Source organism: Lutjanus erythropterus, chromosome 3, assembly GCF_056507025.1.
Source record: "Lutjanus erythropterus isolate fLutEry1 chromosome 3, fLutEry1.hap2, whole genome shotgun sequence".
NCBI lineage: Eukaryota > Metazoa > Chordata > Actinopteri > Lutjaniformes > Lutjanidae > Lutjanus > Lutjanus erythropterus.
The window spans coordinates 10,423,170-10,444,288 of record NC_139319.1 but is presented as its reverse complement, the minus strand read 5'-3'; the positions used below and the strand labels follow the sequence as shown (position 1 = coordinate 10,444,288).

Below are 21,119 nucleotides of genomic sequence, written 5' to 3'. Positions count from 1 at the left end.
AAAGGGAACTGCAAATCTTCTCATTATGCATGTGAAATATTTTACATGAAATCTGAATTAAACAATTGTCAGCATAGTTGACAATTAATTTTATGTAAATCAATTTATTGTTTTATAATTTCTGTTTTATTTCTGTTATTAAAATTCTGTGGACTTATCACTGCACTCTAACAACACTATCAAGTCTTAATACTTTTTAAGTAAAAATTCAATATATTTGTTTTTTAATCCTTTTCCATAAAATAATGTAGGTGTTTTTACTTAAATTTTGTTACTGTTACTCAGATTGATGATAACAGTTCAGTAATGACATATGTTGTGTGTTTGTGTTTATCATGATGTATAGGTTTGATTTTGTGTTTGGGTATGTTTCAGTGTGATTCTGCTGTTGTATTTGTTTTTTGATTGTGTTTATTGTTGAGGCGTGTCATGGTTTTGTTATTAAACTGAGAGCAGAAAAAACATGTTGACATATTTAAAAAAAAAAAATCAACATGATGTGTTGGATCCTATACTGGAGGCTGCTCGAAGGCTTCATACTGACTTGCTGAATAAATATTTCTGACAGAAACCCCCAGAAGAATAGGGGTAGAGTTTGACGGTCCAGAAATTATGTTCAATTAATATTAATATTATAATATTTTAACATACATTTAATATTTAACCACTGCTGCTTTTACAGTAGCAGTACTGTATTATATTGTTGTATATTTTATTGTATCCTTATCTTTGTAGCAGCAGTTTACGTAGAGGCCCTGAACACAGCACCAGTCCCGTTCCTGCGGAGACTCCGGTCCTGTTCTTGCGGCGCCCCGGACTCCATGTTGTTCAGACAGCCACGGAGCGAACAAGTGCCCTGGCCGAAAACTCTCACGTTGCAACTCTGTGTGTGCGAGAAGTAAAGTGTGTGCGTGCGTGTGAGTGTGTTGACCCTCCGAAAGAAGATGGCAGACTACCGGGACGACACCGGAGCTCGAGCCCTGCTTGCTTTACAGTCGGCACCATGCAGCCCCGTGCGTGTGGCGGTGACCTCGCACGCCTATCACCAGCCCTCGCTCGCCCTGCTGGGTCCTCCGGTGATGGAAGCCCGCGCCGACGCCGGGATTCTTCCCGTGCGCCTCGCTTGTCCTCCTCCGCAGGCCCTAGCCAGACTCGAGGGCCGGGACTTTGAGTTTGTCATGCGGCAGAGGACGGTCACCATAGGCCGGAACTCGTCTCACGGCTCCGTGGATATCAACATGGGTCACTCGAGCTTCATTTCACGGCGACACCTGCAGCTCACTTACGACGAGGCGAACGGTTTCACCCTGCGGTGTTTGGGCAAGAATGGCGTGTTCGTTGACGGGGTGTTCCAGCGGAGAGGGGCGCAGCCGCTGCCGCTACCCAGAGAGTGAGTGCATCCAGTTAGCATACAGGCTAATTATGGTAACACGGTGGTTGGTTGTTGTACAGGGCTTCCCAAACTTTAATGTCCGTTGTATGCATTGACCTAGTGGTGGACAGCACTGGAGCCGATGTCATGATATATTTTGTATCCTCTTTAAAGTGTGTTCTCCCCCTGATTGGACACTTAACGATTGAAACAAATTGTAAAATAACATTATTAAAATTGAATGTGAACAATGAAAACACACAACTAAGAACACTTAATAGTTTTGGTGGTGCTAGCTTTCTAAACATTTCGAGTAGGGAGTTATAGTCACGACGGGAGACAGATTGTGACGGGTATACAAAGTTTGTCATGACACCTAATCAGAGCCGTTTGGTTTGGTCGTGTTTACAAGGGAACCCTTGATTTGCCAAACTCTCACGAGAGTTGACCTGCTCTTTTCTTCATTGTGCAGGTTGTACAAGTTGATTATGTTTTATAATATTACAACGCTGTGGTTAATATCTTGGTAGATTTAGGGACAAAAAACAGTTCATTAAGGTTAGGGGAAAATCATGGTATTGGTTAAAATGATCACTCTCGCGATATTTTTCGCGGGTCTGGGGTTCTATTCCAGACATGGTCGTTCGATTTGGTTTGATCGGGTATAGCTTCTGATAAGTGTGACGTTACTGCAACATTGGTTTGGGCAGCAAAGCTGTAACATAATAACTCAATATCTCTCCACTTTGCGAAATTATAGTTGTTGATAATTTGTCTTGAGGCCCAAGGGACCCCCTTCAGGGTAATGTCACCCCACTTTGTAAATCACTGAATTAACCTAAGCTAGTTTTAGCCGCTAGCAAACTTAGCTTCATTTGGCCTGCCGACAAGTCACAGCATGAGCTAGCTAGCAAATGAAAAAAAAAAAATGCCGTTTGCTGATATTTCACACAGAGGCGTGTCATAAGAATGTAGTGGAACTTGGAGTATAAAATATAAGAACTTAAACCACGTTTCCACATTTAAGTCTTATAACTGCTGCCTGGTAAAAGTCGTGTCTCAACAGTTTTCAGGGTGATTGTGCTAGCGATAAGGTTAGCTAGAAGAGAAGCGTGTCGCCGTCATGTAAACATTAATGTAAACAAACGCACCCCTGGCAGCTCAGCTCGCGAATTTTGTGAAAAGAGGTGTGTTTGGTTTGTACTGAAACATGAAATGCTGTTTCTGTGTGTCAACGGGTACCATCATGTTTAAACATGATTTCAGCTCTACCGTCGTTGCACCACTATAAATAATTTACCTTTACTGGGTTCCTTTCTTTTGTACAATGTCAGTCTTTAAAACGGAAAGCTTTGACTTTGTGTGTGTGTGTTTGTCAATCACAGGGTGGAGCGGGAGGAGGAGGTTAGGGGTGTTGAGGTAGGGGGGGGGGGGTTGTTCCCCTATCCTCTCTGATTGGCTGTCAGGACTGTTTGGGGGTGTGTCAGGCTGTGAACAGGAAGTACAGGCTGAAATGACATCCTCATTGCAGGAGCACATGGAGTAAACAGAAGACTGAGGCCATATCCAACACAGCCATGTTCACATGTGTTGTTATGGCAGAGCCTGCTGTAGAACTACAAAGTTAGCTGGAGAAGCTGTGCTGAGTTACACCTGAAACCTCCTCAAATGTGGAAGAGGGAAGTTAATTAGTCATTTTATCCAGTTACAATCACAGTATTTATACATTATGTCACTTTACAGCTATGAATCACCTTGGACTAATTAGATGATTTCAACACTGCTTAGGCCTATCAGAAAGACACTTCAGAATCAAATAGGGATGCATGATATGATTTTTTTTTTTCAAGCTAATACAGTAACCGGTAATAACTTACCTCTTATGGTAGATACTGATAAGTTCTCCAATGATTTTACATTCTTGTGTTTTAAAAAAAAGTTAATGTAAGGTGTAGTTTATGCAGGCCTGAAGGCTAAGATGATGTGAGCAAAGATGGTTGATTTGATATTCCACGGCGCTGACCAAGATTAACTGACCTCACTAGCCTTCAACAGAAACAAAGGACAGTTCTTCTGACTCTTCAGATGTTCATATATTTTTTCCTGGGGCTGCAACTAACTGTGATTTTCATTATCGATTAATATGTTGATTATTGTTTTTGATTAATCAATTAGTTGTTTGGTCCATAAAATGTCAGAAAATGGTGAGAAAAGTCGGTGAAGTCGGTGATGACGTCCTCAAATGTCCACAGCAGAAAAATATTCTATTTACTGTTGTAGAGTAGTAAAGAAACCAGAAAATATTCACATTTCAGAAGCTCAAAATCAGAGAATATGGACATGTTTTTCTTAAGAAGTTACTCAAATTAATTTATTGATTATCAAAATATTTGGCGATTTATTTAATAGTCAATTAATAATCGCTTAATCGAAAGTATGTTTTTTGAAAAAACTTCAGAAAAATACTTTGTCTTTTATAGAGCATTTTGCCTAACAGCTCAAATGAAATGCTTTGGCATATCATTATAGGGGTGTCACAATTTTAATATAAAATTGAAAATGATCTAATGAGTTTTCAAATTCATTAATTGAAATAAAAAGCAGAGTGAGCGATTCTCCAATTTTTTCTTCTCTCCACCCCTGCCTATTTGCAGAATCTGGCATGTGTCCAGAGAAAATTTGATATTTGATGCCATACGACTATCTTTGTAAAGAAGAACTTGAAAAGTTGTCAGGGTATAAAACCAATGATCTCTTGATCTTTACAAATCAAAACTTCATCGTCTAACACTGGCAGAGCCACCAGTACAAAAATAAGTTTAAATCTAATTGAATCCAGACCTTAAAATCAAAATTCAGATCATATTTAGGATTTGGAGAATGGTGACCACCCTATATTGTTATCTCTTATTTATTTTATGATATAAATATCCCATTATCAGCTGATAATTAATCAACCCCAGTGTTTATGGTGCCTCCCCAATATTAACACGTCTAGGAACATTGATCTAATTTGACTACAAATGCAGCACAGTGTACAACACAGTTGCTTGTATTCACCTCTTGTAAGTCAAACATTGGTTGAGGCATCTTTGGCTAAAATTATAGCTCTGGATCTGTGTGGTTTAGTCTGTATCATCCCGAATCTTAAGGAGACTGCCAATTATTCCCAGTTTTCTTTACATAACTGCTGCAGCTCTGTCAGGTTTCACTGGGATCCCGAGTGAGCAACAATTTTCAGTTCCTGCTTCAAATTTCAGTTTGGACTGTGGTCTTGACTCTGACGTTGCTGCTTCAGGACATAAACATGTGCTTTCTAAGATATTCATGTGTAGGTTTGTCTTCATGTTTGAGGTCATTGTCTTGTTGTAAAATTCATCTTCTCACAAGTCATAGTTATCTTGCAGGCTGCAGCAGATTTTCTTCATGACATTGTGTTTTTATTGCATTTTATGAACCCTCTACCAAGGGGTGGAAAGTAACAAAGTACAGATAATCAATTACTGTACTTAAATAGAGTTGTCTGTACTTTTGGCAACTTTTTGCTTCTACTCCCTACATTTTAACACAAATGTCTGTGCTTTCTACTACTTACATTTTCAAATCAGACTTGTTGCTCTAGTGTTAAAGCATTTGAGGGGAATTATCAATTTTTATTTTGCATCATAGCACACTGCCTTCCCAAAATCAAGGCTGATTTCAGCCTCGATGGATGGGAAGACAAGGAAGACTTTGAAGACATAACAAGACAAAAAAAAAAAACAACAACAAAAAAACATTAAGGACATAACGAGAAAAAAAGGTGTAATAATATAAAAGACATAAGACAAAAACAGATGTAAAACAACGTAAAAGACATTAGACATAACTACATAACAAAATGAAAGAGACATAAGAAAATGTAAAAGACAGAGGCATGATAAGATATAAAAGATGTAAAAGGACTTAAGAGTTAGCAAGACAAAACATAGATGAGACCTAAGGCAGTGCTACATAGAGAAAACATATGTAAGAAGACAAAAAAATAACTAATAACAGTTAAAGACGAAAAAGAAGTAACAAGACGTAAAAGATGAAAACGACAAGATGAAAAATACATTAGACAAAAAAAGACATGAAGACCAAATAAGATGTAACAAGATGAAAAAGACGTTAAAGACGTTACAGACGAAAACAACGTAACAAGATGAAAAAGAAGTAAAATAATGAAAATTAACCAGACGAGACAGGGCGACTCGACTGCAAAGAAAAGGTGAGCTTCAGTGAGCTTTGCACAGAAACACCCAGCAGAAATGTCCTTCAGAGGGTTATTTTAAAAATATTTTTTATTTTTATATGTGGAGTACATTTCAGAGCCTGTACTTCTTCGCTTTTAAAGAAGTTGAATCAATATTTTTACCATAGTTATCTTTTACTCAAGTATCTGTACTTCTGCTTCTGCTTCTACTTGAGTAAAGTAGAAGTACAGTACAGGAGTGCGGCCTGCGGCACTGAAGCATCACACAGTATAATTTTGGGCGTGATTTGCAGGACTCGGTATGATGGCAAAGACAGGAGTTTGATTTTGGTCCCATTAAAATCCTGAACCTTCCTCCACTTGTCTCTGAGTCTCTCACATGCCTTCTAGCAAACATTATTCGAACAGTCATGTGAGTTCTTTGAACAGTGGCTTTCTTTTTGCTGCTCTACTGTACAGCTGGGACTGATGAAGGAAAAAAAAAAGCAATAGTTGTTGTATGTACAGTCTCTTCCATCTCAGCAGAGGAACCTTGAAGCTCCTTCAGTTACCACAGGCCTTTATCCTGCCTCATTAGTGCTCTTCTTACATGGACGCACAGTGGTCGAGGATGGCAGAGACAGCTGTCCATGGATCCAGTATTGGGTTGTCAGCTGCAATTTGTCAGGAGTCAAATTATAGAGAAAAGATAGAACATTTCTTTCATATTTTTATTATAGACTGGTATAGCTGTCTGAAACTGCGTTTTTCTGGTCCTGTGTGGATTTTTTATTGTTTTTTTTTAATACGTCTCTGCAGGGAGGTCTGAGCCTGACCTCAGCAACGTTAGAATTAGTAGGGATTCAGTTTCTTGCTCAAAGACTCAATCATCATATTTGGCCAGATAGCGTGGTTGAAGACATCACAAAGACTTAACTACACTGAATATACAACATTGCTGCCTGTGCCTGCTAGGAAGAATTGAAACTATTTACATTAGTCATTAAGGTTCCATTGTAAAACATTTACTCAGTCCCTCACACACATAATTATTTTCAAAGGTTTTGTTTAGGCTTGAACTAAGCTGGGCCCTGACTGATCCTTTGCTTTTATTGAGGCAGTTGTCCAGACCTGTTAAGAGAAGAGGAAATGCAGGTTAACGGGTGGTGTGTTTAGTTCACACCACCCTAGTTTTTTGTCCATGACTAAAGATGTTGTGTATATTGTAAACACACCCATATAGTTCAGGAGGAAATGTCATTGCTTAATTCATATTTCTAAGTAAAAGACACTGGACAAGTGTTGGCATGGTGTCACTTGTTGCAGATTTATTATTACTCGCTATCTTAAAACATACAACTATATTTAGATTTTGTGTTCATTCTTGACATTGGAAACAATAGTTCAGTAGTTCAAAGGTTGTTCTAGTAGCTCTTCTTTAGGTTTTAACTGTAGCACATGATCTTCTACAGCAGATGCCTTGTTGTCATGGTTTAGTATAGTCTAGTCATTTCTCAGGGACACATAGGTCGCATAATAATAAGCATTACTGTAAAAACACCAGAATTACCTGAAAAGTTAGTTTTCAGCTGTTGTGCCTAAAATCAATCAGTCAAAAGAAACAACAATAATCATGATGTAAGTCACGTTAATTACAGTAAAAGCAGAACACAGACAGATATAAGCAAAACACAGATAAGGGCAGCAATACAAGCAGAGCAAATCATGGTTCAACAAGGCAAAAACAAACGGCACAACAACAAATAAACACAAGTAAGGACAAAGCCATGTCAAATAAATAAGTAAATAAAAATACTGGCACTGAGTACGATAAGAGGTTTGAGTCTTGTTAAAAGAAGTCTGTGAAGCACTCTGAAAAATTGAAATGTGAACATCTGTGTTTCTGTGACAGTGGGGCAAACTCCACTTGCTAAGGAAGATGATGGGAAATTATTTTTGACATAAATAAAATTTCATTTTCACAAAAAACCTTAATTAAACCTAATTAAAATCACAATAATGTGACATTTGTGGTGGTCTGTACCAAACAAACAATGTTTTCTTACATCTGTAGAACAAGATCTGTAGTCCAGGGCATCTCTGCAGCACTACAACACTTCTATTATGATGATGTTTTGTCACACATTTTTCCTTGATCAAAAAATTGCAACAAGTGGCAAGAAAATAATTAAACTATTAAACTATTTTGATTATTGTTAATCACTAAAGTAATTTTTCATGCAAAAATGGCCGAAAATGCTGTTGTCAGCCTCTCAAATATAGAAATTTCTATTTTCTTTGTTAATTATCATATTGAACTGAATATCTTCTGGTTTTAGACCGACAAAACAAGACTTTTAAATTTCTAGATGTCAACAACTGAGGATTTTATAACCAACTATTCAGCCCCCTCAGTGATCATGCCAACTTTCTTTTATTATTTTCTGACATAGAAGTTGCAGCTGTAGATTAAACACGGGAATTAACTTTAGTCTTTGTTGTTATTTGATAAATGAAACAAAAAATTGCTTCAGAGTTTGGAGAAATTTACTCCAGAACAGTCATTATAGAATAATATGTCATGGCACTAATCAAACCTTTTTGTCTCTGTCTTTATTTTCTTCTGTCCTGCGGCTTCTTCCACCGTCTCTCCCTCCCGCTCTCCTGCTCTCCAGGTGTGTGTTTCGTTTTCCCAGTACGGTAATCAAGATCCAGTTCATGTCGCTCCTGGAGCCCGAGGAGCACAGAGAGAGGGAGCAGCCCTCCCTTCCCACTCGACCGCTTATGCCCCACATTTCCCCCCTCAAAATCAGCATTCCCACAATGCAGCAGCATGAAGAGCACATCAGGGCATTTGGCTCTCCGCTGCCCTCGCCTACAGGCACCATCAGGTAAGAAGAGACCCACAGACACACACACAGTCAACACGGCATGTAATATACACACTTCATATAAATGTAAATCGGATTTTGCAGGAGCAGTGAAGTATTCAGAAGCTGTTTCTTATAAACAGATTTTCACTGCTCGAACTCCGTGCTAAGTTTGCTGAGCTTTAATGTAGGTTTTGATTGAGTCTCCAGTTATGAGTTTAAATAAATAATATTGCTGTGATAAATCAGTAACTTAATATACGGACAGAAAGGTATTTAACAACAATTTTGATAATTGATGAACTATAATTTTATTTTCAAAAACACCCCTAGAATCAGTAGGGATTCGGTTTCTTGCTCTTAGACATCATCATATTTGGGCAGATAGGACTGTTGCAGTTGCAACGACTGAACTACACTGAATATACAACCTTGCTTCCTGTAAAAGCCTGGAAAAATTACAACTATTTTAATAACTGATGAATTGTAATTTTATTTGCAAAAACATCCAACAGTGTTGACTTGCGTGTTTATTATTATTATTGTTATTTTGACTGTTGGTCAAAAAACAATTATTCAATTAATCTTTTAAATTAAGCTTTAATATAAATTTCAATCTGTTTATGCTCTTTATAAAGAGTTGCACTATCAATTAAGCATCAGTATATCGCATTTTATATTTTTATGTAAGTTTTTCTCTTCTCGTTTTGCAAGGTAAGTTAGTTTTTACTCAACATGGATATCATTGATGCATGGAAATGCACCCAGACTGAAAACCTATTTACAAAACAGCACTTTATAACGTGGTTTTACATGTCTTAAAATAGATTGTTAAATTCAAGCATTTGCTTTTCTTTGTCATTTATTATAATAAATGAGAAGTTTTTGGGTTTTGGAGGTTGGAAAAAAAAGCTATTTGAAAGCATGACTTTGGGAAATTGTGATGAGTGCTTTTAACATTTTTTTTGACATTTTATAGACTAAACGATTAATTGGGAAAATAACTGTCAGATTAATTTATAGTAAAAATACTCTTAGTTACAGCTCTATTAGTCTCAAACAAGGCATCTGGTGAAATCACCTTTGGAGTCAGCATTTCTTTGACTTTTTATAAACAGACCAAGTCATTCATTTACAAAGTAATTGTTTGATAAGGCAAGAATGAAAATAACTGTGTGTTGATATAAATTCAATCATGCTGTGTAGACATATTTACACCATCAATTAAACCTCAGAATATTACATTTTATACTTTTATATATGTTCTTGTCTTCTTGTTTTGGAAAGGAAGGAGGTTGCCTGTTTTTAAAATGGCTATCAACGATGCAGAGACATGCACCTGTTCAGTCAGTGGCCTGTTGCCTGCATCCATCCCTTTAATGACCTCAGTCTGTCCTTTTGATCTTTTTAAATATGGGGAGAGGAAAAAATGTAAAATCAATCTTCAAATGAGAGGGTAATTACCCCATTCATTTTTTTGTTTGTTGTTAAACACAGAGACACTTTTATTAAAAAGTTTTAACTCAGGTTTTTTAAGCAATGGGAATTTAGGGGAGTCAAACTGAATGGAAAAATAGTTTAAATGCAACACTTTGTCAACACAACAGGATTCTTCTAATCTAGGATTATTCACATCCTTTGTTTTTCTTGTGCTGTTGAAGATAATATTTCTTTCCCAACTATGAAAACTAAAAAAGTGGAGAATAAATCAAAAAGCATGACACATTTAATTTTGTAACTTTACAGGTCAGACAGACAATAGGCCCGACATCGACTGAAACAGCAGTCAATAACTCAGTAGTGTCTATCCATGTCCTGTGATAGAATATATTTCATGTCTGTTAGAGTATATGAGTTGTTTACCCTCCCACTTTGTCTCAAGTTTGTGCATGTTTATGCAGTCATCCGTTTGGATTTACAAACATGTGAGGATTAGTTTCTTTTGGTTTTACTCGTGTCCAATTTTGACCCAAAGGGCTGCAATTTTTTTTCCAACCACGCATTACTTCATCTCATTTTCACCAATAATATCCTTTCTGGATGCCTGTGCTCATCAGCTGCTGCAGTGTTTCTGTTGAGATGATAATCTGCACTCTGAGGAGCACATGTTTGAAAATCACTGCTCTATAAATGTATACAGCATGTGTGTGGCGCTGCTGAGTGCGCCCTCTGCTGGTCCGTGTTGGTGCCTACATCCTACATCCCCACCAATGTCGGCTTGTGTTTGCCTGCCTTATATGGAATGGCTGCAGCTTCGAGGCGTGTGATTGGCTAGCGGGCAGATTGTTTTGCCTGTAGGCCGTTTTTCCGTCCATTCGTGGTTTCCTTTTTTCAGAGCCCCCTACCCTCCCCTGTCAGCCCACAGCTCCTGTTCTCTCGCACGTGGACACACACACACACACACACACACACACACACACACACACAGAGTAAAGACACTTGGTCATACATCTCCACCACTTTCACTGTGGCCTTTTTCGGGCAGATTGTTGGGCCACCTTTCATACCACTGCTCACATACAGAACATACAACGGAAGAGTATTGTGTAAAAGCACGTGCTACCACTCAAAACACCAACAGCGTCTCTTCACAGGGTGCTTAGAGTCACTTTTCCTGTTTGGCAACAAAAATGAATTGTGTATAATAACATTCTTCTACCCCGACCAGCATTCACACTCGTACTGTTGGCCCTTTGTACACATGCAGAGAGTAACAGTGTTAGAGGAAAGGAAAGGAACCCCTTGTTCCCTCACGGTGCGACTTTTAATGAAGTATAAGTAAGCAAAGTTACAGATATAATTATGTTTTTATACTTAAGTTGTCCCTGAGCAACAATAGCAGTTTTTGTTCGTCTTCATTCATTTTATAAATGCTGAGCTTACAAAGCCACTTTCAAAACAGAGCCTGCAGCCTACTTTCCCCAGCCAAGAAATACAAACATATTCTCTCTCTCCCTGTGTGTGTGTGTGTGTGAGTGTGTGTGCGCACGCTTGTGTATGTATGTATGTGTGTGTTAATCTCTCTATCTACGGCTCTCTGTTGCTAAAGGCAAATCAAAGCACACTGACTCTCCCAGAAACCAGTGTTTACTTTACTAACAGAAGCAGGTGTGTGTTATGTAACTTACTGGGTTTTCCCTGTGTTCGGTCTCCCAACAGGACCTGATAAAACCCAGTTAATGATTAACATAGTTTTGAGTATTTTTGCTCATTGATCACTATATGTGTTTCCTGGACCTGAGCTTTAATCATTTCTCCAAACTTAGTTCTTGTGTGTGTGTAAGGAAAATTGTCTTTTGGCTTTTTTTTTTTTTTTAAAGGATAATATTAAAAATGTCACAGTATTTTAATGATGCATGTTTTACATTGCAAAAGACAGGATTATTATTTTATTTCTTGCAATCTTCTTAAGATTTCCTGAGAATTATGAATAATGATTTGTTATTTCTTCTGTTTTTCTTTTAGCATTTTTAGCCTGGGAACCAGACAAATCTGTCAAGCTCATGTTTTCATTTGCTTCGGTACATTTGCGTTCATATTTGCGAATGAGTCTGGCAATGGCAGCTTACAGTATTACAGTATTTTGAAATGACATGCATATTTAGTAAGAGACATTTAAATGTGGAACAGAAATAGCAAGGCTTTACTTGCTAATTGGTTTACTGTGCCATTATTAGGCCTTCATCACCAGTTTTCCTTTCCTTTACACACTTGTAGTCCTAGCCTCACCTGACAAAAACTTTATTTGTTCAGTGGTTTGTTAGTGATTCTAGGAAGTTTAATCACTAATCTTGGCTTTGTTTTGCAGTGACAGAGTGTGTTTTTTATGCATCTAGAGGCTGTAGATGGCATTTATAATACACATCTGCTGGAATCAAACAGTTTTATCTGGACTAATTATCACTTAACTTCTTGTTGTTAAATTTAAGCTGGAGTAGGAAGTTTATTTTTAATGTTCCATAATTATCCAGAGTTTAATGTTAAAGTTTTTTTTTTTTTACTTGTCCAGTTTGGCAAGTGGGTCAGAAATCTACTTGCCCAAAGTCAATTTTTACTTGCCCCTGTACAAAGTGGCTTGTTTATTAGCGGTTATCAAACAACAGCGAAGGCTAAAGATAATTGTCATATTTAATCTAGGGCTGCAATATCTATTATATGTCAGAAAATAGTTAAAAATGTCCATCCCAGTTTTTAAAAGTGCAAGATCACCTCTTCAAATGACTTGATCTGTTAGTCCATAACCAGAGATATGAGGTTTAATATGATATTAAATGGAGAAGAGCAAGAAATCACTATATTTGAGAGGCTGGAAACAGAATTTTCTGCCAGTTTTGTATGAAAAATTACGTAAACTATTTTGATTATTGATTAATCATTAAATAGTTTAATTATTTTTTTAACACTTGCCCAGTCGAGAAAGTGAGCATCCAGATTTACCAGCCCGATGTGACATTTTACTTGCCCAGGACATGTGGTCAGTGATATAATTCAAGCGGTCTGAGAGGTCTTTTGCTCTTCCTGCTCTTTTCAGACTTTAGAAAAACTTTTTTTTTGCTGCGTAGTGGCCATAGCAGCTGTGGCTACTATCACTGATTGTTCATTCATTAATAAGGGGATTAAGTGAGTCTATCTTATGTTATATTTATACTGGCAACTGTATTGTTTTTAGAAGTGGCAATTAACAGACTCTTTTCTTGTCTTCTCCAGTGTTCCTAACTCCTGTCCGGCTAGTCCACGTGGTGCAGGGTCATCAGGGTATCGCTATGGAAGAAACGTGACCTCTGACCTCCAGTTAGCAGCTGAATATGCTGCCAAGGCTGTTTCTGAGCAGAGAAGAAGCATTGCTGAGCACAGAGGTGGGGGAAGTGAGCAGCGGGGAGAGTCGGCTGGTGGAGACAGCCCCAAGGTGAAGACCCAGTAGAATCAAAATGAGTTCATTTTGCCATTGCTTTGTGCTTTAGGATGTGTGGATGTTTAATACTTGTGTCCTGTTTGTCCAGGATGAGTCCAAGCCACCTTATTCCTATGCACAGCTGATCGTCCAGGCCATCTCGTCTGCCCCGGACAAACAGCTGACTCTCAGTGGCATCTACGCCCACATCACCAAACACTACCCCTACTATCGCACTGCAGACAAGGGCTGGCAGGTAAGAAGGTCTTTCTGTCTTGGACTGGATGGTAATGGCTTTCCATGGTTTGTCATGTTAATCCAAACTTGACAGCCACAGTAGGGGAAGGTTGTCATAGTAACCAGAGGTGACAAAAGCACACATATCCTTTACTCAAATAGATGTACAGATACTTGGGTAAAAAAGATTTTGGTAAAAGTAGAAACACTGATTCAACGTCTTTACTCAAGTTAAAGTGAAAAGGTTCAGGGTCTGAAATGTCCTCAAAGTATAAAAGTAAGAAGTAGTCCTCTGAAGGACATTTCTACCAGCTGTTTCTGCAAGCGTTTTTTTTATGTTTTTGTCTTGTTGCACCTTTTTCAGCTTGTTGTGTCTTATTATGTAGTTTGTTGTATTGTTTTCGGCTTGATACATCATTATCGGCTTGTTACGTCTTGTTACACCATTTTCGTCTTGTTGCACCATTTTTGTCTTGTTTAGAGCTGCAATGATTAGTCAAGTAATAGATTATTATTTGATTATTACAGTAATCGGCAACTATTTTATTAATAGATACATTGGTTTGAGTAATTTTTCAAGTAAAAAAAAGTCCAAATTCTTTTATTCCACTTTCTTAAATGTGTATGATTTCTTGTTTCTTTACTCCTTTATGACAGTAAACTGAATATCTTTGGGTTGTGGTTAAAACAAGACATTCGAGGACGTCGTCAATGACATGAACATTTGTTCAACCACTTTTTGACATTTTATAGAGCATACAACTCATTGGTTAATCGAAAACATAATCAGTAGATTAATCCACAGTGAAAATAATTGTAGGTTTCAGCCCTAGTGCTGTTACATCTTTTACAGTTTTCATCCTGTCATGGCTTTTATATAATTTTCGACCTGTTATATATATTTTTTTAAGTCATTATAAGATGCTTGCTATAAAGCATAATGGATATTTAGGACTGCTCATAGCTATAATTATACCTTGCTATAAGCACAGTATAATACATAAGTATGTTTGTAATGATTTATAGCACATTATAGACATGGGCATCATAGGAAGTGTTATAATATTTTCTTTTAAATTAATATTTCTCTGTCCAGTGACAAAATACTTATTTGATCTTCCTGCAGAACTCAATCAGACACAACTTGTCTCTCAACCGCTACTTTCTGAAAGTGGCGCGCTCTCAGGACGAGCCCGGGAAAGGGAGTTTCTGGCGTGTAGATTCTGCTTCTGAGAGCAAGTTGGTGGAGCAAGCCTTCAGGAAAAGACGGCAGAGAGGGGTGGCTTGCTTCAGGACGCCATTTGGACCCCTCTCTTCAAGGTAAGCCGTGTCACCTGTGGCCTTCAGCGGCATGGGCGTGTGTGCATGCACGTACACAAGACTGTCAGACACATGCTCTGTCGCTACAGATATAACTCAGTTAACCCTTTCTCCGTTCTCTCTGCTTCTGCTCCTGGCTATCATTTGATTGGATAGAACAAAGTAAGTCTAATTTCTAGGTTAATATATTCAGCAGTTGGTACTGACAGTGAAGGAGCTCTGTGTGCTACTGAAGGTCTCTTGATGTCTCTCATTGATTTCTTTGGTCTTTCTCTCTTTGTTCTTTCTTTTTCAGGAGTGCCCCTGCATCCCCGACCCACCAGGGGCTTCTTTCTCCTCCATCCAGCGGGCTGCAGACTCCTGAATGTCTGAGCAGGGAGGGCTCTCCGATCTCCCACGACCATCATGAACAGCTGGCCAACAAACTGGCATCTGTACCTGAGTACAGGTACTCTCAGAGTGCCCCAGGTGAGCCTACACACAGGTGCATATTAGGGCTGCCTCCTGAAAGTCGATGACTGTATGATGGACTCATAAGCCTGAGATCCCTCAGTCGACAGAGACTCCTCCAGTCGAGCAGTCTTTTTTTCACTTTGTCATTCAGTGTGCTTTATAAGTAACAGGATAAAACAGAAGCTTACAAAAATATACAGGGGGAACATTTCAATGAAGAATTTAAAATAAGGGGAATCATAAATAGATTTTTAAACTAGGAACATGTACTGGTGGTTAACTGGTGAGAGAAGGTGAAACCTCATTATAAATAGAGCAAAGTAACAGCCTGACAGGCTTTAAACTTTACTTACAAACAGAGTCGAAAAGTCACCACAAACCACAGATATAACTGATGGAATTGAAGAAGAGTGGAAGTAGAAATGGAGCACAGTTAACCTGCTGTTAGACACTTGACCACAGTGCACCGACAGAGTGTGCGAGACAGGTGACGCTTGCTTGTTTGGTTGTTTTTGTCACTGTCTGGCTCAGAATGTTATTTTAAGTATCTGACAACATTATGGAAAGGATTGTGACAGTGAAAGACCTTTTATTAAACAGTAAGATACATTTTGTTAAACCAGAAACGGGTACAAGACCAAACTACCCAGACTCCCTTTGAAAAACTGTAATTTTAACATCATCATGGTCAGCGTGGAGCCTGCAGGGCACCCGGGGGAGAAAAGCTCCTCCAGTGCGCTTCTTTTCTAACTGAAATATAATATTTGTCTTGTGTAAAATTATTAGTCGGGAACAGCCCTAGTGCACATAAATACATTCAGAGATGCACACATGCAGGTTTCGTGTACAGTATAAAACAGGTGAAACTGTTGCTCGTGTGTGTCTGTGCAGGATCTCCAGTCAGTGGTCAGCACGTCATCATGGCTGCACCCCCTCACCCGACAGTCCTGCCCTCAGGCCCGGGGAAATCCCTCGCTTTAGTTCCAGGTGGTGGCGGCCAAGTCCAGCCCATCCACCTGCTCCAGAACCCCGGTCAGTCCTCCGTCACCATGGTGCGGGTGGTCACCAGCGGCCCTCTAACTTCCAACCCTCCCAATGGGTACAGCGCCCCCTCTGGTGGAGGAGCAGAGGGCAACAGTGAGCTCAGAGGTACAGCCATGGACATCTCTTTAGAAGTGTTTGTAAAAACTCCATTAATACTTTTGCATTTTCTGCAGCATTGCAAAGATGTTTAAAACGGTATTGATTTGCTTTTAACGCTCCTGTATTTTATTAGCAACATGTTGAATGTGTGTTTTTGACTGATCTATTATCAATAGTTGTTACAATTACTAAACCAACAGACAGCAGTCATTCATCAAAGTTGAGGCTTCTCAAAATCCGAACTAAGGTCCAGATCCAAATTGAACTGCAGATCAGTATGGAGTGGACCATACACCCACTCTCTTTGCATCCAGGTTTATAGCACAAGTCACTCATGTCGAATGTGTGTAGTTTGAGTTAATTTGTACTTTGTAATGGGCTGTGTGGACATAAAAGTACTCATGATTTAAGCTGTAACTCGGTACTTAGTTATAGGTAATAGTAGGTAATAGTTAATCAGGTACCTGTTAGTAGAGATGTAAATAATTGACATGTTGTCTCATGAAAAACAGCTGCAGTGTAGAGCAGGGATATTCAACTTGCTTTGCCCAGGGGCCTCTGTTGCAAAATTACAACAGGCCAGTTAATAAACATGCATTCATTAACATTCTTTATTTTACAATTAAATTACTTGTAAAGTAAATTAACTTGGTGCAAGGAATTAACACTTGGCTTATAGGACAGATAAATCCGATTTTTTTAATGCATCCAATTGCTGCGCTCTGAATTTTATTGGTAAACGCTTGAGTTATATTTGAAAGCATTTACATGAGATTAAACATAGCTAGAACCTGTTCCAGAACCTCATTCCTCTTGGAATGATTCATAAAGACGAACTCCTCCTGAATGAATGAAGCTCTTTTAGTGTGTGGAAGGTTAAATGCAACTTCCCAAGCAACAGCCAAGTATCATTCTCACAGAACATCTACTAATAGATGAGTAGCTCTGGTGTAGAGCCGTATGTGAAGCAGAATTGAACTAAAAGTTCTCTGTGCAGTTATGTTAAGATACTTAACCATTAGGTAGAGAAACAGGCCGGTGTCCAGGAAGCAAAAAGACTGACAATGAAGTCCATTGTTGCTACATTTATAGTAATTTAAGAGCTACACCTTAATTTTTGATAAGTTTGTCTTCTGAATGATCATAATAAATGTAATCTACTGTGTTTTAGGAAGGGAAACTTGTTGTCGCAGATTTTATTTGTCAAGACAAAGTTTTTCGTTTACCATGTTATATGAGATGTTATAAACAAAGTTATGTTCATGTCACCACTGCATTGGTTTTTTTGTGTCTTCAAGTTCACACAGGCTGTGAATTTGAATGTACATGATACATAATCTAACCAGAATCTCAGGTAAATAAGTGACTGATCATGCTTCACACTTCCACAGAGATTTAGTTATTTTTTCTTTTACATGTTTGAATTGTGTGTGTTTGTTTGTACCAGAAGCCCAGCAGAACAGAGAGCGAGTGATTCAGACTGTGGACAGCGCGGTGCAGGGCGGGGAGGGCAGGATCCTCGCACCAGGTTTACATCAACTTCCTGTTCGTCCTGTTACCCAGAATGGCAAACACAACACTGCAGCCGTTGCCACGGCAACCAGCCTTGCTAATGCATCTGGTAAGATTTTTCAGCTGTGGCTGCCTCGCCCCCCCCAGCCATGATGATGAATATAGATTTATGTTTTTGCTTAAAAAGATGTGGATAGAAAACAAAAGTGGCATACAGTCTTGGTTGTTTACATCCAGTAGATGAAGGCATGTAGCTGCTTATAAGGCTTCTTAGAAAAACACAGGTTTAAATAATTTGAATATCTGTTTTTGTGCATTATATCCATAAGAGGGTAAACCAGAACGAGAAATATATCTGCAGGTATATAAAAAAAATATATATTTAAAAAATTATTATTAGTATTTAAAAAAATCTATATACCTGCACATTACAAAATAAAGTAATAAAATAACATCCTTTGCTGTAAAAAGACCATAGACTTCTTTCTGTCTTTCTCTCTGTGCTGTGGTTGGTGCTGAGAACTGAAAATGAAACATCAAATGAATTATTCACTATTGTTATATTATTATATAGCTTGCATACAACTTTATCTCAAGGTCCTACAATTTTGCTGTCAGACCAAAATCCCCTGTATTTCCAAATGTTTTTTTTTAGACTGCTTGGAGTGCAAATCACTTTCTCTGCAGCCGTGTTCTCTACCATCATTACCACACAGTTGTTCTCTCCTGACTACATCCTTCCTAGTGTTGTATCAGCTTTCAGATGTACGTCGCTTTGGATAAAAGCGTCTGCTAAATTAATATCTATGGATTATTTATACATTCAGCTTGACCTGCAATTCATTTTCAGTCAGTGATGCTGTGTGACTCTTTCTTGTCATGTATTATTTCTGAAACAGTGCTAAAACATTTGTCTGGACAGAGATCATTTTTATTTTAAAATAAAAACACAGGAATGTAGCCTCTCTCTCTCTCTCTCTCTCTCTCTCTCTCTCTCTCCCTCCCTCCCTCCCTCTCTCCCTCCCTCTCTCCCTCCCTCTCTCTCTCTCTCTCTCTCTCTCTCTCTCTCTCTCTCTCTCTCTCTCTCTCTCTCTCTCTCTCTCTCTCTCTGCTATAAACCTCAGCAGATTTCACTGACTCTTCAGTTTGATTCTCCAACTCTGATCCTTCTTTGTCCATCTTGCTTTAGATTTGTATTTGAATTTCATGCTTAATAAATTTCTATCTGACTAAATAATTCCCTGTCTAGATAAGAAATAAAATAAATCAGAGAGCCTAATTGCTTTTGCACAAATCACAATTTGACTCGGGCCACTCACTTGTGGCTACACTTACTGTGATTTGTCTGAACAGATGACAACATGTCTGGAGGTTGCCATTTAAATGAGTGTTCGCTTGAAAACAAAAAGTGAAAAAGTTCAATGAAAAGTTACCTGTTTTGTCCCCCTTCCATAGAATGCTATCATTAAACATAATTTTGGTTGTTTACATCTTAAATATATGTATATAAATATGTAATTTACCTCAGCTGTAAGGTGCTTGACAAGCTTGAAAATGCACCTTGAGAAGACACCTCAAAAATACTTGGACAGTGCCTGAATTTGACTTTGGAAGGACGTGGAATAATTAGTAGGGCTGTCAGCTACTATTCTGTATTCACTTCCTTCACTAACTTTTCTTTTTCTCTTCATGTCCCTCTGCAGGACTGAGCAGTCCTCTCCAGATCTTGGCTGCGCAGGCGTCCAGCTCCCCTCCGGTGCTGGTGAGCAGAGTGCCCAGCGCAGAAACTTTAGCTGAGCAGCCAGGCGAGCCCCAGGCCAAGCGGCCAAAGATGGAGGACGAGGGAGGGACTGAACCTGCTCAGCATCAAGTCACGCCTGCCCAGCAGCCCGTCATCGTTGCCATGACGTCACAAACCCACGACCCTAGGAAGTAAAACCCAGGTCCTCTTACCAGGTACCCAACGGACAGCCTCGTTATCGTCCCCCGACTGCTTCGCCTTTTATACTCATTTGATATGACTGCAGCCGACACGGCCAAAAAATGTACAGGCAGCCTCTCTCAACAGAAGGGAATTCAATTGTTAGAAACATATATTTTGGTCAAAAATAAGATGAAAACTTTCAAATACATTCTGAATGTAAAAAAAAAAAAGCAAAAAAAAAAAAAATCCTTCAGGACTTTTTCAGCTTTACAGTCTTTTTGATGTAATCCATCATTCACTGACGACACAAACGAGTCAGGAAGTTAAGCTTGTGAGAGCATTATGCATATTGAAATCATTTCAGCACTACTTTTACTATGTGAATGTTGGAGAATTTCTCAGATACAACCTTCCCTCTAGTTGATGGATCAGACGCATCAGTCACTCTCAGGCCAAAGAACTCACCTCTCCTGCACTTCTGATTCGAGTCACTGCCTGATTTAAAACCAGGGAATGTGTGCGTTCAGATATTTGGCATTTACAGAAGAAACTGTGATGATCAGAGTTGATAATATTGTGTGTTTTTCACACAGTCGAGGACAGAAAGAGAGAGGACTTAGCTGCATACCCAGGCATATACCCAGGTTGATGGGGCTTGGGAGACTGTTAAGAATTATGATTGTACTCTTTTCTTTTGAGGCAAAAAAAAAAAAAACAGGTTGTCTCTCTTAGAAAAGAAAGATGTTAATATTAAGGCCCAGACCAGAATGTGAGGCGTCTCTTGTTCTTGCCTTCTCTCTAAAGCACAAAAAGAAAATGGCATTGTTTTGGGAAGAAGAGATCAGAAGAATAACAAACCAGGACTTTTCAGTTTGGTTTATCAGTGTGAAGCTCCTCAGATTCAAGACGATCTGGGTGATTGGACAGCAGAGAAGGGCAAACAAAAAGAGGCAACTATTTGGAGTTGATTGAAGTGGAGCTAACCTAATGTAGACAAACTGATTGTTGTTTTAATTTTTTTTTCTCGTTTCAGTAGAGGTAAAAGGAGAAATGGAACAGCCTGTGCGTACAGTTTTGTTCGTCTTAGCACAGAAAAGCATTATTGTAATAATCCTTAAAGCCTTAAATATTTCTACAATTTTTTGTCATTTTATTTTAACCTTTAGACAGCTTTACCTTTT

General features: G+C 38.6%; 1 protein-coding gene across 1 annotated transcript; it reads left to right on the top strand.

Annotated features, from left to right (window-relative positions):
• Positions 1-807: 807 nt before the first annotated feature.
• Positions 808-20,346, top strand: foxk1 (forkhead box K1). The gene is made up of 9 exons (XM_084714959.1): positions 808-1,390; positions 8,264-8,479; positions 13,166-13,364; positions 13,459-13,605; positions 14,713-14,906; positions 15,202-15,374; positions 16,251-16,508; positions 17,950-18,123; positions 19,718-20,346. The coding sequence occupies exons 1-9, from the start codon at positions 945-947 to the stop codon at positions 19,948-19,950; spliced, it is 2,040 nt and encodes a 679-aa protein (XP_084571085.1). The 5' UTR covers positions 808-944; the 3' UTR covers positions 19,951-20,346.
• The last annotated feature ends 773 nt before the right edge of the window (positions 20,347-21,119 follow it).

What these genes read in the sequence shown, in the direction of transcription:
- foxk1 (XM_084714959.1), top strand. Translation starts at nt 945, where the DNA reads ATGGCAGACTACCGGGACGACACCGGAGCTCGAGCCCTGCTTGCTTTA. An exon ending in GGGCAACAGTGAGCTCAGAG is followed by an intron (nt 16,509 to 17,949) that starts GTACAGCCATGG and finishes TGTTTGTACCAG; the next exon opens with AAGCCCAGCAGAACAGAGAG. An exon ending in CAGCCTTGCTAATGCATCTG is followed by an intron (nt 18,124 to 19,717) that starts GTAAGATTTTTC and finishes GTCCCTCTGCAG; the next exon opens with GACTGAGCAGTCCTCTCCAG.